The sequence below is a fragment of the Carcharodon carcharias genome, chromosome 21, assembly GCF_017639515.1.
Source record: "Carcharodon carcharias isolate sCarCar2 chromosome 21, sCarCar2.pri, whole genome shotgun sequence".
Lineage (NCBI taxonomy): Eukaryota > Metazoa > Chordata > Chondrichthyes > Lamniformes > Lamnidae > Carcharodon > Carcharodon carcharias.
Window position 1 is genome coordinate 85701512 of NC_054487.1, and position 16862 is coordinate 85718373.

General features: G+C 43.2%; 1 protein-coding gene across 2 annotated transcripts; it reads left to right on the forward strand.

The window, feature by feature from the left end:
• The first annotated feature begins 11141 nt into the window (after positions 1–11141).
• On the forward strand, positions 11142–16474 carry LOC121293374 (transcription factor Spi-C-like). 2 transcript variants are annotated; one of them, XM_041216391.1, is made up of 6 exons: positions 11142–11215; positions 11474–11501; positions 11635–11758; positions 11854–11951; positions 14973–15084; positions 15933–16474. In XM_041216391.1, the coding sequence occupies exons 1-6, from the start codon at positions 11175–11177 to the stop codon at positions 16325–16327; spliced, it is 798 nt and encodes a 265-aa protein (XP_041072325.1). In that variant the 5' UTR covers positions 11142–11174; the 3' UTR covers positions 16328–16474. The 2 variants fall into 2 exon arrangements, with proteins under 2 accessions (XP_041072325.1, XP_041072327.1); XM_041216393.1 differs by lacking the exon at positions 11474–11501 and having other exon boundaries at positions 11179–11215.
• The last annotated feature ends 388 nt before the right edge of the window (positions 16475–16862 follow it).

Genomic DNA, 16862 nt, shown 5'->3' on the forward strand with positions numbered 1-16862 from the left:
TTTTTTTTGTACATGTCCATGACATTTTAATGATCAATGTGCATAGACGCCCAAATCTTTTTGGACCTCCACTGCTTCTAGTTTTTCTCCATTTGGAAAGTACCCAGTCCTATTCTTTTTGGATCCAAAGTGAATGACCTTGAATTTGCCCCTGTTGAAATCCATTTGCCATAGTTTTACTCATCTGCTTAAATTATTAATACCTCTTTGTAGTTTCATACTTCCATCTACAATGCTGCATATCTTGTTGTTATTGACAAATTTGAATATGTGGCTCTCAATCCCACCATCTAAGTCAATAATAACTACACAGTGAATAGTTGAGGTTTGAAGAAAGATCCTGGTGGGATGGCACTAGTCACATCCTGCCAATTAGCCTACCTGCCCATTATCCCTACTCCCTGTCTCCTGCTGCTTAGCCAGATCAATAGTTTGCTCTCAGTTCCATGAGTTTCAACTTTAGCTAATAGTCTCTTCTGAGGGACTTTATTGAATGTCTTCTTGAAGACCATATAGATAACATGCATTGATGTTCACCATCCAATTCATTAGACATCTCTTCCAAAAATTCAATCAGACTCACCAGGTGTGACCTACCCTTTACAAATCCATGCTGGCTCTCTCTGATCAGCTGAAAATTTTCAAAGTGTTCAGTGACTCTACCTTTAATTACAGACTCTGGTAATTTCCTGACAACAGAAGTTGGGTTAACTGGTCGGTAATTCCTTGGTTTCCCTCTCTCACCTCTTTTCAATAGTGGAGTGACATGAATAATGTTCCAATCTAAACAAGGAGTGCCAGATTTGAAAGAACTTTGGAAGATTAGAGTTAGGACATCTGCAATGTTCTCACCTATTTCCTTTTAACTCTAGGGACAGGAACCATCTGGCCCTGAAGAGTTATCACTCTTTAAAGCCGTTATTTTCTTCATTACTGTTATTTCGCTTTTGTTAATAATGTTGACAGGGTATTGAGAGTCATCCACATAGGGTGGAACTGGAGTTTTCAGTAAACCAGACAAAGTAGAGCTGTTAGGTTCCTTTCCCTGAAGGAAATCAGTGAGCCAAATAGGTTTAGATGACAATCCAGCAACTTTGGTTATGTTTCCGAGTTCAGTGGCATCATTTATTGTGTGTTTAACTGAACTTGGAAGGGCGGGACAACCAAGGTTCCTTAATTTCCAACCCCTCAAATCAATTTCTACCTCCACCTTTCTCTGCTCCCTGGAAAACAACATTGACTTCTCTAATCTCCTCATGTAACTGAACTCCTGAAAGCGCATAGATTCCCTAATCCGTTCTCCTATTGCTGGGTTTTACCAACTGCTCATGCATTGCTTTGTGCATGGCTGTAAAGTTCCTCATTGGCTGCTTTCCTAATTATTCTCCTGACATTTGTTGTGCCTGCTTCTTATTCCTTCGGTTATGATTTGCTTCTGTTTGTGAATGTCACAATTTGAGACAATTGATGGCATGAAATTTGCAGAGGCTAAAATAAGTGCCTGGGAACAGTGGGATCAAAGGGAAGGTTTGGCTCAAGGATGTAACCCTGCAGCAAGCTGGGCACAAGAATTTCACTTCAATGCGAATAGATTGGTGGAATAAAAAGGATAAATAATTCTACTCTATGTATTGATGATACAGTTACAAAATAAAGTGTAAATGGTGTTCCTCTCAAAGTTACAAAGCAAAATAAAGTTCCAAATTATTTAATAACTATCGCCAGAAATTTTAAATTCATTATGAAGTTGGTCTCCCAACTTGGTCAATATTAAAGGAGTCGACACAGGCACAATAGCCTCCTTCTGTGATCTATAATTCTTTGAAATGATTCCCATCACAGAGATGTAGGAATGGGAGGAGGTAATTTAACCCCTAAAAGCTGCTTCACCTTCTATTAGATCATTGCTGAACCTACATCTTAACTTCATTCACTACCCTTTGCTCCACATCCCTTGATATTGTTGTATTACAGTTCACACAAGGAGTCCTAGTTGCTGTGGCAACATACACTTTTACATTACATGCATTTTGTAGCCTGGAGCTATGGATAGTGATGGTAGAGTCTCCAATTTTCTTTCTATCACATGGCTGACCAGGAATCTCTCCCACTCACCAGCCATTAGCATGTGTTGGAAGGATTTACAAATTGATACTCAACCTGTTTGGCTGCTTTACAAATGCACCTTCCTTGGCCATCAAGTCCTAGAGTGAGGCTTGAACCCAGAGCTGCAGGCTCAGAGACAGGAATGCTACCCACTGCACCACAAGACCTCTTCCCTTGGTGCCCTTGCATACCCAACAATCTCGGTCTTAAATTTCAATTGCCCCACCTCCCAGCACCCACAGCTTTTTTGGGGGGAGTATGTTCCAGATTGTATGGAAAGATAATTCAGGCCTCGCTATAATTTTAGGGTTTTTCCTGGATTTCCCCAGCAGAGGAAAGAAATAGTTCCACTGCATCTACTGTACCTATCAAATCCCTTTAACATCTTAATCACCTTGAGCAGCTCATCCCTCAATTTCCTAAACTCAAGGGATTACAAGCCACCTCTATGCAACCTGTCCTCATAATCTCATTCTCTAAAGTCCTCGATAACATTCTTGTCAATATGTGCTGCATCGCTTTCTAAGGCCAATGTATCCTATGAGGTGTTCTGTTCAGGACTGATGGATGGACAATTTAAAAAACCTTAATTAGATCAACATTCAACCTTCTAAACTCGCTGATAATTGGAGAAAACAAGGTAGGAAAGCCCACTAGTTAAGAGGTACATCAATGCTGCACTTTAACAAGGGAAGCCCAGCCAGAGTTAATGAGGAGACAGCTCATCAACACTCCAATGTCCTAGTACACATTGTTTTTGGAGTGATATCCTTTGAATATTTTATCTCTGAAAGTCATATATTCCATAAATACAGTTCTGGAAGTTAGCAATTTCATATCCTTTCTCTAATCAATCCAGAAAAAACCCATGTTCTTTCATTGTAGGGTCAAAGATATTTAGCGATGAGGAAGACCTCGGAGTAGGCTGGCATGGCCTCTGGATTGAATGACTTTCTAGTTCTGTCATACTAGAGTGCATACATAAGAATATAAGAGCAGGAGCAGGCCATTCAGCCCCTCAAATCTCTTCCACCATTCAATGGGATCATGTCTGATCTGCATTTCAGTTGCATCCACAACCTTGACTCCATATTCTAAATTATCTTTGGCTAGTAAAAATCTATTAGACTCAGGTTTAAAATGTTTAATTGAGCAAGAACCTGCTGCTTTTTATGGGAAACAGTTCCACACTCCTACAGTCCTTTTTTTGTGGAGAAGTGTTTTCTAACTTCTCTATTCGATGACCTGACTCTCATTTTAAGGTTATGACCCACTGTCACAGACTCCCCCACCAGTGGAAAACCTTTCTCTCCATCCACTCTATCAAACCTTTTTAAAAGCTTAAACAAATATAGCACAGAACACAAGCCTGGTTAATCTCTCCTCATAATCTAAATCTTGGAGCCCTGATAACTTTCTGAGCACAAGTCTCACCAAAAATAGGTAGACTTTATAACAGAATACCCCTAAGGAAGTTATGGTTTGTATGTCCTAAACCACTTGAGTTACGATCTGCTGAATTAGTCAATTATAAGAACCACTTCATATAGACTGACTTATGTGGTCTAGTTACTGTTAAGTAGATAAATGCAATAAACCATGTGCACACTGGAAGCCTCCATAAGAAGTTGAGACAGGAATGTTAGGAAAAAAAAATCTTGCATTTCAATAGTGCTTTTCACAACCTCAGGACATCCCAAAGTGTTTTACAGAGGATGAAGTAGTTTGAAGTAAAGTCACTTTTGTAGGAAATGCAGCAACCAATTTCTGCACAGCAAGCTCTGACAAACGGCAATTAGATAATGACCAAATAATCTATTTTAGATATTGGTTGAGGGATAAATGTTGGCCAGGGAGCCAGGACGCATTCCCCATCTATTTTTCAAATCGTGCCATGAGATCTTTTACCTGCAACCTAAGAGGGCAGATAGAGCATCAGTTTATCATGTGACCCAAAAAATGGCACATCCAGCTGTAGTGTTCAATAGTTTGATTGATTTGTGTTTGATTATGTTATTCTGTTTACTGATCCAAGTGACTTTACTTTATTGTTTAAGTTTGTGGGCGGAGCTAGAGAGTTAAGAAATCTGAGAACGTTTCAGAAAGACTGAGGCTCCAGGCAGAGACCACATGTGTGCACAAAATCCTGTAAGCTCTGAGATGTTTTAAAGTTCTATAAATAAACATACTTGGATTAAGAACTGAAGTCATCTCTGCATTATTCTATAATGACTATGTTTGTTTGGGGGGGGCGGGGGTGCACCACACAGTCCTTGTGGAGACAAAGTCCCATCATCACACTGGAGACATCCTCCATCGTGTTGTGTGACACTGCCACCATGTTAGATGGGATAGATTTTGAACAGATTTGGCAGCTCAAATCTGGGAATCCATGAGGTGCTGTGGACCATCAGCAGCAGCAGAATTGTATCTGATCTGAATGGGTAACCTCATGGCCAGGCATATCCCCCACTCTACCATTACCATCAAACCAGGGGAATCAACCCTGATTCAATGAAGAGTGCAGGAGGGCATGCCAGGAGTAAAACCAGGCATACCTAAAAATAAGGTGTCAACTTGGTGCAGCTAGAACACAGGTCTGCTTGCGTGCCAAACAACGGAAGCAGCAAGTGATAGACAGAGCTAAGCGATTCCACAAACAGTGGATCAGATTTAGATTCTGCAGTCCAGTCATGAATGGTGGTGGACATTTAATCAACTAACAGGAGGAGGAGGCTCCACAAATATCTCCATCCTCAATGATGGAGGAGCCCAGCACATCAGTGCAAAGACAAGGCTGAAACATTTGCAACAATCTTCAGCCAGAAGTACCAGGCTAATGATCCACCTCGACCTCCTCCAGAGGTCGCCAGCATCATAGGTGCCAATCTTCAGCCAATTGATTCACACCATGTGATATCAAGGGGAGGCCATGGTGTAGCGGTAATATCGCTGGACTAGTGATCCCGAGACCCAGGGGAATGCTCTAGGGGGACCTGGTTTTGAATCCCACCATGGCAGATGATGGAATTTGAATTCAATAAAAATCTGGAATTAAAAAGTCTAATGATGACCATGGAGCCATTATCAATTGTTGCAAAAAGCCATCTGGTTCACTAATGCCCTTTAGGGAAGGAAATCTGCTCTCCTTACCTGTCTGGCCGACATGTGACTCCAGACCCACAGCAATGTGGTTGACTCTTAAGTGCTTTCTGAACAAGGGCAATTAGGGATGGGTAATAAATGCTTGACTAGCCAGCAACGCCCACATCCCATAAACCAATGAAAAAAAGAAATGTGAAGTCTATGGGCCCTGACAATATTGCAGCAATAGTACTGAAGACTTCTGCCAAACTGTTCTTGAGAAGTTACAATACTGGCATCTACCTGGCAATGTGGAAAATTGCCCAAGTATGTCCTGCCCACAAAAAGCAGGTCAAATCCAACCCGACCAATTACCACCCCACCAGTCCACTCTTGATCATCAGCAAAGTAATGGAAGGGGCCATCAACAGTGCTATTAAGCAGCAATAACCCCACGCATTGATGTTCAGTCCTGACCTCATTTCAACTTTGGTTGAAACATGGACAAAGAGCTGAACTCAAGAGGTTAGGTGCGAGTGACTGCCCTTAATATCAAGGCAGCGTTTTACTGAGTGTGGCATCAAGGATCCCTAGCAAAACTGGAGTCAATGAGAATCAAGGGGAGAACTCTGCTGGTTGGGATCTTACCCAGTACAAAGGAAGATGGTTGTAGTTGTTTAAGGTCAATCATCTCAGCTCCAGGACATCACTGCAGGAGTTCCTCAGGGTAGTGTCCTCGGCCCAACCATCTTCAGCTGCTTCATCAATGACCTTCCTTCCATCATAAGATCAGAAGTAGGGATGTTCACTGATGATTGTACAGTTCGTGACTCCTCAGAATCTGAAGCAATTCTTGTCCATATGCAGCAAGATGTGGACAATATCCAGGCTTGGGCTGACAAGTGGCAAGTAACATTCATGCCACAGAAGTGTCAGGTAATGACCATCTCCAACAAGGGAGAATCTAACCATCGCCCCCTGATGTTCAATGGCATTACCATCGCTGAATCCCCAACTATCAACATCCTGGGGGTTACCACTGACCAGAAACTGAACTGGGCCAGCCATATAAATACTGTGGCTACAAGAGCAGGTCAGAGGCTAGGAATTCTGCGGTGAGTTACTCACCTCCTGACTCCCCAAAGCCTGTCCACCATCTACAAGACACAAGTCAGGAGTGTGATGGGATATTCCCCACTTGCCTGGATGAGTGCAGCTCCCACAATACTCAAGAAGCTTGATACCATCCAAGGCAAAGCAGCTAGCTTGATTGGCATCCCATCCACCTCTTCCGCCACCAACGAACATTGGCAGCAGTGTGTACCATCTACAAGATGCACTGAAGCAACTCACCACGGCTTCCTTGACAGCACCTTCTAAACCCGTGACCTCTACCATCTAGAAGAACGAGGGTAACAGATGCATGGGAACACAATCACCCGCAAGTCCCCTCCAAGTTACATACCATCCTGACTTGGAAATATATCATCATTCCTTTGCTATCGCTGGGTCAAAATCCTGGAACTCCCTCCCTAACAGCACTGTGGGTGTACCTACACCACATGGACTGTAGCAGTTCAAGAAGGCAGCTCACCACCACCTTCTCAAGGGCAAATAAGGATAGGAAATAAATGCTGGCCAAGCCAACGATGCCCATAACATGTGAAAGAATTTTAAAAATTTAGCAACTTGAAAATAAAGTTGGTGTCATAATCTTATATCACAGAAGGAGGCCATTCAGCCTATCGTGTTTGAGCCAGGAGTTTGAAAGGACTATCCAATTTAATCCCACAGCTAGGTCAGGAAAAAAACCTATTCTCCATTGCTCACTGTCTCCTATCCCTTGGCCAACCTCCAGGCTAAATTATTACTGTCTCTTTAATCTTAGCGCTTCTATTTTATGAAAAGCTCTGTAATGTAGTACTTTATCAAATGCCTTTTGAAAGTCCCTAAATACAACATCTACTGCACTACCTTGATTAATCCTTACTTCATCCAAGAGTTTAGCCAGACAAGATTTGCCATAACTAATCCAGGTTAGCTTTCCCTTATTAACCCATGATTCTTTAACTGAGAATTAGTGATGTTTTTGACAATGGCATCCGGTGGCTTTCCCAATATTGATGTTCACCATGGCCAGGATTTTACTTACAGTGGGTGGGCTGGGCAGGAGTGGGCAGGGGCGGGCATGGAGCTGATCGCCGCCCGCGATTGGCTGCACGCCGCCATTTTACGCAGGCGGGCCAATTATGGCCCACCCAGTGTCATGCATGGCCGATAGTGCTCAGCGCTACCTGTGCTGGAGGGGGGAGGAAGGAGAGTGGGGGCCTGCACTCTTAAAGAGTGCAGCAATCTCCATGAGGCACGGAGCTGCCTCAGGGAGATTGAATAGACAATAAAAAAACTTCAATAAATGATGTAAAAGTTTATTCAAACATGTCCCCTCATGTGTCAGTGTCACGAGTTGGGACATGTTTGTAAAGGTGGGTAAATTCATTTCATTGCTTTATAAAAGCTTCAGGAAACCTCATCCCGCCCGTGGATGAGGTTTCCTGAAAAACACGAAGGCTGCTTCGGTTTATCGGCTGCCCGCCAACCTTAACGTTGGACTGGCAATGTTCTTAACTAGTTTAATTAGTTTCTTAATGGCCTTAATATTGCCATTGACATTTCAGCGAGCACTCAGCCGCTTATGGCGCACGGTCACCGAATGAAATACCAAGGTGATGTCAGGACGCACACCCGACATCATTGTGAGTCATTTTATGCATCAGCTTGTCAGGCCCGCCCCTGCATACCGACCAGAAGATTCAATCCTTTATCTTCCTTGCTTTAGTACTCCATGCCTCTATTTATTATGTCTAAGGTGTAACCGGACAATGTCATCTTTCTGCCATATTTGGCACCTAAATGAGCTACCAACAAAATATCCATGACATGATGAAGACAATTACTTCCATCTCCATGATATCACCCAACCCTGTCAATTCCAGCGTGTGCCTGGCCAGCCTCGCACTTTCTAGCTGCCATAGTCTTGAGGTCATCTCTGCCTCTCTATCTGTCTGTCCCTACCCAAACTCACAGCAAGTCTTGTTCAGCCATTGCCCCAGTCCTCACTGACCTACACTGGCTCCCAGTCAAGCAGCTCCGCTTTTAAAATTTTCATCCTTGTTTTAAAGTCCCTTCATGGCCTCACCCTCTTTGTCCCTAACCTCCTTCAGCCCCACAACCCCAAGAACTCAGTACTCCTCTCATTTAGGCCTCTTGAGCATCCCAGGTTTTAATCACTCTACCATTGAAAGCCATGTCTTAATTTGCCTGGACCCTCAGTTCTAGAATTTCCTCCCTAAACCCCTCTGCCTCCCTTTTTCTCCTTTAAGATGCTCTTTAAAACCTTCCTCTTTGGCCAAGCATTTGGTTAACTACCCTACAATCTCCATGTGTGGTTTGGTGTCAAATTTTGCTTGCTAACACTCCTGTTCAGCACTTTGGGATATTTTATTATGCTTAAGGCGCTATACAAATGCAAATTGTTGATTCCTTCCTTGTTGGAAATTTCTCCTGTACTCGTTTTAGAAATTCTTTACACCCACACCTGTCCTCAGTCTCTGGTTGGGTAACTGAAGTCCCCTACACCTACCATGCTGATATTTTAACCTTTCCCTCTAATTTGCTGATAGGTTTGCTCCAGGTTTGTTCCTCTATCTCCTTTTCACTATTTGAATTTTATAGTGAAAAGCTGAGGATGTCATGTGGCACAGTGGGTAGTGTCCCTACCACAGGCTCAGAAGTGCTAGGTTGAAGACCCACTTCAGGACTTGATGGCCACAGAAGGTTTGTTCATAACATGGCCAAACAGGTTGATTATCAGTCTGTAAATGCTTCCCATGTGCCTGATGGTGAGAGGGGTGGGGTGGTTCCTGGTCAGTTACACTGCAGGAGGCAACAGCAACCCACTGCAGTACTTTGCCAAGCATAATCATAGACCAATCAAATGGTTACCAATGCCCTCTGACAGCATAGTACCTGGAGGAGGAGTAAAAAGCCAGCAATGTAACAGTTCCTTAACTCTAACCAAATAGACTCAGTTGTTGAATATTATCCTCAATCCATTCCGACATGTTTCCCTTTTCCTATCCCTGCTCAATACGTTGTGGCCAGGAGTATTTAGTTCCCATTCCTGTCCATGTTTAAACCAGGTCTCCATTAATAGCCACTAAATCATAACTCTGGCACCTTGCACCTGTAGTGTTGGTGTTATTTGTGACATTCCTCACATTAACACATGCATTCCCACACCACACTAGTCAACTTTGCTTTCTTTCTTCATGTAATTCCTGCTACATTTTTCTACTTTCTCTGACAATAGAATAGTGACTAAACTTCAGAAGTGCTTCATTGGCTGGAAAGCACATTGGGGTGTCCTGAGGTTGCAAAAGGCGCTATACAAATGCAAGTGCAGAATTTAACACGGTGGGATTTTACAGTCCCGCCAAAGCCAATGGACTTTTGAATGGCTCGCCGCATCTTACAGCCCCACCCCCACTGTGACAGGGCCATAAAATTCAACCCCAGAAAAGAAATTATTTTTCTGTTGCTGTTTGCCCCTCATAGTATTCTATGCCCCTTGTTTCACCTTCCTGCTCTCTACAACTATCCCCCCATTCCCTTGCCCCTGTCAAATTATATTAAAATCTCCTGAACAACACTAGACGACATCCCATAAAACCATAAGACATAGGAGCATTCGGCCCATCGAGTCTGCTCCACCATTCACTCATGGCTGATAAATTTCTCAACCCCATTCTCCCACCTTCTCCCCATAATCTTTGATCCCTTTACCGATCAAGAGCCTATCTATCTCAGTCTTAAATACACTCAATGACCTGGCCTCCACAGCCTCCTGTGGCAATCCCAGTGAGGATATCCCAGCTCTGCTGAGGAGCAGCCAGTCCAGCTTGTACTAGGCCCCTTCTACCCCAAAGCTAATCCCCATGCCCCAACAATGCAAAGCCATCCCTCTTGCAGCATTTTCCCAGCCAAACATTCACCTGCACTTTCTTCCTGTTTCTGTACCCACTAACGTGCTGACCCATTCCAGTGATTATGACTGTTTGAGGACAAACACAGAAATACCTGGAAAAACTCAGCAGGTCTGGCAGCATCGGCGGAGAAGAGCAAAGTTGACGTTTCGAGTCCTCATGACCCTTCGACAGAATCGAAGGGCCATGAGGACTCGAAACGTCAACTTTGCTCTTCTCCGCCGATGCTGCCAGACCTGCTGAGTTTTTCCAGGTATTTCTGTTTTTGTCTTGTATTTCCAGCGTCCGCAGTTGTTTGTGTTTATGACAGTTTGAGGTGCTGTTCTTTGGTTAATTCCGCCCCCCCCCCCACCCAACTCCAGAAACTCAGCCTGTAGGACCTCAGCCCTTTCCCCTTGACTATATCAGTGGCTCCATTAATGACTGTACCGCTTCCTCTCCGGGACGGTCCAGCACCTCTTTTAGGGTGATATGAGATTCTAACTGAAGTAGGTTTAGACGGGTCTCCATGAATGGCCTCGCCGCCTTAATTACAGAATATGATGCCTTTCTGGCAGTTCTGTTGACGACTTTCTGCCTGACCCACAATGCAGAACAAAAAGACGAACGCACACTCTGAACTTTATAACAGAAGATATAAGTTGAAATGGAGTATCTGATTGTTCAGTCCTGATAGGTCCCAGGAGCGGCCAGGAGAAGGTGAAACTTGTGCTGGTATTCTGGGGAAAAGGAATTTTCTTTGACTCAATAAAAGAGAATGACTTGTATAAGTGACCCCGGCTTTGCGGTACATGATTAAAACTCACCATTTCCACAGAGAGGAGGAAGTAACCACCAGAGAAAAAAAAAATTCCCTACCACTAGTTAAAGTATTTAAGGACCTTCCTAGATTTTTTATTTTCTTGATTCCGCGTCGACATTCGGATAATATTGAAGCCATGGATGTGTGACACTGGGCGAAGGGGATCAAATGACAGGCTGACGTAAGACGCGCTTTCTCGGAGCAAAGTTTATTTAAAATGCCTCAAGTCAGCAAAGCTCAGTGTTTGGGAAGTTAGCTAGGTAAGGTCACACCTGAGGATGGTTCAGAAACAATCCTCACTCCACCCATGCGAAAACCATGCGCCAAATCCCCTTGTTACAGTCCAACATGGACCAGGTGTACACTGTCTGATCTCCGCTGGGGAACTCTTTCTGTGAATGGAATAGTCCAGTTAATCATTTCGTTTCATATTTTACAGGTCATCCCGTCATTGTATATTAAGCATGGTAAGCCGATATCCGAACCTTACATGTGTTTTGCACAGCGAAGACGCTAGATTCTGAAAATTAAACCGTACATTGCTAAAGTTTTGACAGTGTCGTGTAAGTGTAATTATTTTGAATTATTTTTTTTTCCCAGAGCTGCTGCATGCAAGATAACTACACCCCCCTGTTTAATGATGCATTTGAGGTGATACACCATCAGCAACATCAGCACCCCGCCACCCAGCTTAGACAGGATCCCAGCCTCCAGTATCTGCCAAGCAAGTATCTTACTCCGCTCCTCTACACTCAGCGTCAATTACTGAGAGTTTATTCGCCTCTTTGCCTTTGGGTAATCCTATGCCCTTCTTTAAAGGTCCTTCACTCTCGATGTACAACTTCCAGCATTACCAGGAGGCCAGCCAAGCTCCTCACTGCGCTCTGGATGTCCAGTCCCAACATTTGCAGGACACTGTAAGTTCAAAAACATGTCAGTGATGGGATGGATCTGTGATAACTAATTGTTAATTACTCATTAAAGTAAAGATGAGGGGTTTTTTTTAAAGCAGCGAGTTGTGATCTGGAACGCGCTGTTTGAAAGGGCGGCGGAAGCGGCTTCAGTGATAACTTTCAAAAAGGAATTGGATAAATACTTTGGGGGGGGGGGCGGTGGGGAGAAGAGGAATGCAGGGTTCTGGGAAAAGAACAGATGAATGGGATTAATTGGCTACCTCTTAGGAAATGCCAGCACAAACATGATGAGCTGAATGGCCTCCTTCTGGCCTGTATTATTCTGATACTGTGAAGGAATCATTGAGTAAGAGGATTGTGATTAAGCAGTAACTGGGAATGTGGATAAGAGTAACTAGATTAGAGAAGTTGGGACTGTTTTCCTTGGAGAAGAGATGGTTGAGAGGTGATTTGATAGAGGTGTTCACAATCATGGGTCTGGACAGAGTAGATGGGGAGAAACTGTTGCTGCTCATGAAAGAATCAAGAATGAAAGGGCACAGATTTAAAGTAATTGGTAAAAAAAGCAAAAGTGGCACAAGAAAATACTTTTTCACATAGCGAGTTGTTAAGTTGTGGAATGTACTGCCTGAGAGTGCAGTGGAGGCAGGGTCAATTGAGGCAGTCAGTTATCTGAAAAGGAAGAACATGCAGGGTTATGGGGAGAAGGTGAAAGAATGGCACTAAGTGAATTGCTCATTCAGACAGTCAGTGCAGGCACGATGGGCTGAATGGCCTCCTTCTGTACTGAACCAATTCTGTGCTTCTAGGCTCTCTACCCAGTGCTTGGCTCTGGAGCCAAACAGAGTGAAACTCCCCTTGGGGGTGGAGTGAATGGTCTCAGCAAGTGGAATGTAAATCATGTTCATTGTCAAACCTGTTCATTGGATCTGTTGGGCATTTTGTAAACATACCTGATTTGAAGTGTTTAGAGGGTAAGGACTTTACCTCCCTCTATACCTTCGATGCATTTTACCTTTCTAACTTTGTGGAGAGGGGTCCACTCATGTGCATATCTATACCACAATATGACCACAATTTGACAGGGAGATGGGAGCCAAACAGTGTAAACTGGGTTTACCTTGGTGGAATCTAATCTGTAGTCTGAGTCGCTGGCCAGTAGTTGCTGTGTTATCACACTGACCACTTAGGGTATGTAAGTATGTTACTGTTGCATTGTCAAAAATCTTCCCCCTTCACACTGAGATTCAAAAAGGGACAGAGAGAGACACTGGGGAAGATGCCAATAAAGGTTAACAAGGATGATAATAGACCTGAGAGGATATATTTATCAGGAATCTTCGAACAGGTTAGAGCTCATTTTTTTCCAGAAAAGAGAAGACTGGAGGGTGACCTGATAAAGGTCTTTAAGATTATGAAGGCGTCTGATAGGGTAGATATAGGGTGGAATTTTATGGCAGTGGGATTTTACAGTCCCGCTGAAGTCAATGGAGTTTAGAATGGTTCACTGCATTTTACAGCCCAGTCTCCACTGCGGCTGGGGTGGTAAAATTCCAGCCATAGAGAAAATGTCGTAGAGGGGTCATTACTATAAGAAAGTCACTAATAAATCCAGTACGGAATTCAGGAAAAACTCCTTTACCCAGAAAGTGGTGAGAATGTGGAACTCGCTACCACAATGAATAGTTGAAGCAACTAACTTGGATGCAGTTAAGGGAAAGCCTGGCAAACACCTGAGGGAGAAAGGAATAGAAGATTATGTTGATGGGGTTAGATGAAAAGGGGATAGGAGGAGGCTCACATGAAGCATAAGCACTAGTCAAGTCAAAAGGCCTGTTTCTGTACTGGAGAACCTACGCAAATGTATTAACTGAGGCTATATATCTGCCTGTTCCAATGGTTCAGGTGGGTATCCAAGATTCCTTGGCACTTGAAGAAGAAATGAATTGACCAAAGTATCTTCTCCAACCAATACATTGCAAGCAAACAAACTGGCCGTTCATCGTATGGCTGAGGGATCATGCTGTGCACCAGATGGCTGTTAAGCTTGCTTGGATAACAAAGTACTCCAATATTTGTGAAAGGCTTTGGATCATTTCTGAAGGTTGTGATTGGATATTATAGTAATGTAAGTCTTTCTTAAACCACCCTCCTCCCCACTAAATAAAAAACTAGACTACAGTAATTACAGGCTAAAATGACATAACTGACAACCCAACAAAGAAGCTAGAAATAATTGTGACAATACTAGCAAACAATGTGACATTCCAGTGTTCCCTATTTTAGTACAGATACAGTCCATTTATTTTAAACATAAGATAATACTGGAAACACTCAGCAGGTCAGTCAGTGGAGAGAAGAATGGAGTTAAGGTTTCAGATACAGAGTCTTTATCAAACCTTCTCCTTTTTCCTCAGTAATTTTAAATGGTTTTACAAAAAGCACATTCTTTACCAACACTACCCACAATAATTTCTACACTATGTACTTCACTGTTGGAGGTGCCATTTTCCCATGATGAAAAATTTTATAACAGTGGAACTTTACAGTGTCATCAAAAATTATGATAAACTGCAGCCCTTTTACTTTCTCATCAAGGGCAAGAGTAGGCCATTTGGCCCCTCGAGTCTGTTCTCAAAGGAGAGCAGGGTAAGTCTCCTTGGTGTCCTGGGTCCACATTAATCTCTCAACAAGCATCCCTAAGAAAAGGAGACAGATGATGTGATATTTGTCTCATTGCAGATTGTGTGTTCCAAATTGGCTGCTGTCTTTGAACAGAGGCTGAGTGCTTATGGCAGTGGAAATTCTGTATTATTGTAGTTTCTTTACCATTTTGTAGGTCAGATTCCAATGTATTTAAGATGTTCAGAAAGCAATATTTAATGTTAAGCATGTTTCAGAATCAGCTGACAAAGAACTTCTCCTTTCAATACTCATTGTCCAAGTAAAGCCACAACCATGTGAGAAAGGGGAATTTTGTTTAACCCCATGATTCGAACAAGATTTCAACTTTTATATCTCCAGATGGATTTTAACCTCGACAGCAACAAGTTCATGTATGAGAATGGATCCCAGAACCCCAGCTATTTTCCAGACAATCACATTCAAGATTTATTCATCCCAAGGCAAGGAAAAGGTTTGGCTTTTCACTTCCATTTACCTTAGCGCTCACTTCCCACCACCCCCCACCACCCACACCACACCCCCCCCCCAACTTCCTTCCCAGCAATTACTTGGATAGATTTTCCCATGGGTGCTGTTCCTGCTAATCAAGTTACAGCACCGGAATAAACAAATCCACAATTATTTAAAAACAAAAAAACTGCGGATGCTGGAAATCCAAAACAAAAACAGAATTACCTGGAAAAACTCAGCAGGTCTGGCAGCATCGGCGGAGAAGAAAAGAGTTGACGTTTCGAGTCCTCATGACCCTTCTGTCGAAGGGTCATGAGGACTCGAAACGTCAACTCTTTTCTTCTCCGCCGATGCTGCCAGACCTGCTGAGTTTTTCCAGGTAATTCTGTTTTTGTTTTCCACAATTATTTAACATCATTGTTAAGCACAGAGAGCCATTCAGCTCCTCAGTCCAGATGTGAGCACAAGCATTAAGCAACTGGTTAGCTCTGCTATAAAGATAGAAAATGCTGGAAAATCTCAGCAGGTCTGGCAGCATCTGTGGAGAGAGAAACAGCGTTAATGTTTCAAGTCCGTGCGGAAACTCTGTTTTTCTCTCTCTGCAGATGCTGCCAGATCTGCTGAGTTTTTCCAGCATTTCCTGTTTTCATTTCAGATTTCCAGCAGCTGCAGTATTTTGCCTTTATTTTGATGGTTAACTCTGGTGTTGAGCAGCATAAAGAGCAATTTAATACCAATAAGTGTTCGTCCTCTCGCTTCTTCTACCCTCCATCTCCCTACTTTGTTCAATAGCCTCTACAGCGGAGCCTCCCATCTTGTTGAACGTGCTAACGCTGGTCTCCATTGCAGGCAGGAAGAGGCTGCGCCTTTACGAGTTTCTGAGTGAATCTCTCCATGATTCCCAGATGTCCGACTGCATCCAGTGGGTGGACAGGAAAAGCGGCGTCTTCCAGTTCATCTCCAAGAACAAGGAGAAAGTGGCGGAGCTGTGGGGCAGGAGGAAGGGCAATCGGAAAACCATGACCTATCAGAAAATGGCCCGAGCTCTCAGGAACTACAGCCGGACGGGAGAGATTGTGAAAGTCCGCAGAAAGTTAACCTACCAGTTCGATGCCCAAGTCCTGCAGAGACTTGGAAATGGCCCAAGCTTTCACAATCCACACACCGACCATGAACACCATGGCTGTGATCACTGGCATTTCAGCTACAACTACAATGAACTTTTACATGAAAATTGCATATGAAGAATCCTGGTTTAAGCTAACCCATGTTCTTTATAATAAAATATTGCAGACAAACTGCAATTGAAAGAACTCAACATTCTAAATCCTGTAAATATCTTTTACTCTTTAAGCCAGTCTGTGTCATGTTTCAGCCCAGTCTAGTGTCATGTATTAAACATATTGGAATAAAAGTTCCTTCTTTCGTATAGTCTGTATATCGACTGGTTCATATTAAGCAGGGTTATGCAGCGGGACATCTGTACAGGCAGTTGATCACGCACTCAGCCAGTGTCAGATGGGAGAGAGGTGGATCACTAGAGCAAGATTTTAGGAGTCAAACCTATTGCGAGATTCATAGAGATGCAAGGGGAAAGAGAGAAACCGAGACTAATAGTGTCAGGTTTTGGGAGACAAATATAAAATATTGCAGATGCTGGAATTCTGAAATGAAAACAAACTGCTGCAAACCCAGCAGCTGGATCTCTGGAGAGAGGAAGATTTAATATTTCAGGTCAATAACCTTTCATCCGACCTGATGAGATATAGGAAGCATAAA

Bases quoted from the DNA above. Each gene is read 5' to 3' on its own strand.
- LOC121293374 (XM_041216391.1), top strand. From the start codon at position 11,175: ATGTGTGACACTGGGCGAAGGGGATCAAATGACAGGCTGAC. The intron at 11,216-11,473 runs GTAAGACGCGCT...CATATTTTACAG, and splicing joins GGATCAAATGACAGGCTGAC to GTCATCCCGTCATTGTATAT. The intron at 11,502-11,634 runs GTAAGCCGATAT...TTTTTTTCCCAG, and splicing joins GTCATTGTATATTAAGCATG to AGCTGCTGCATGCAAGATAA.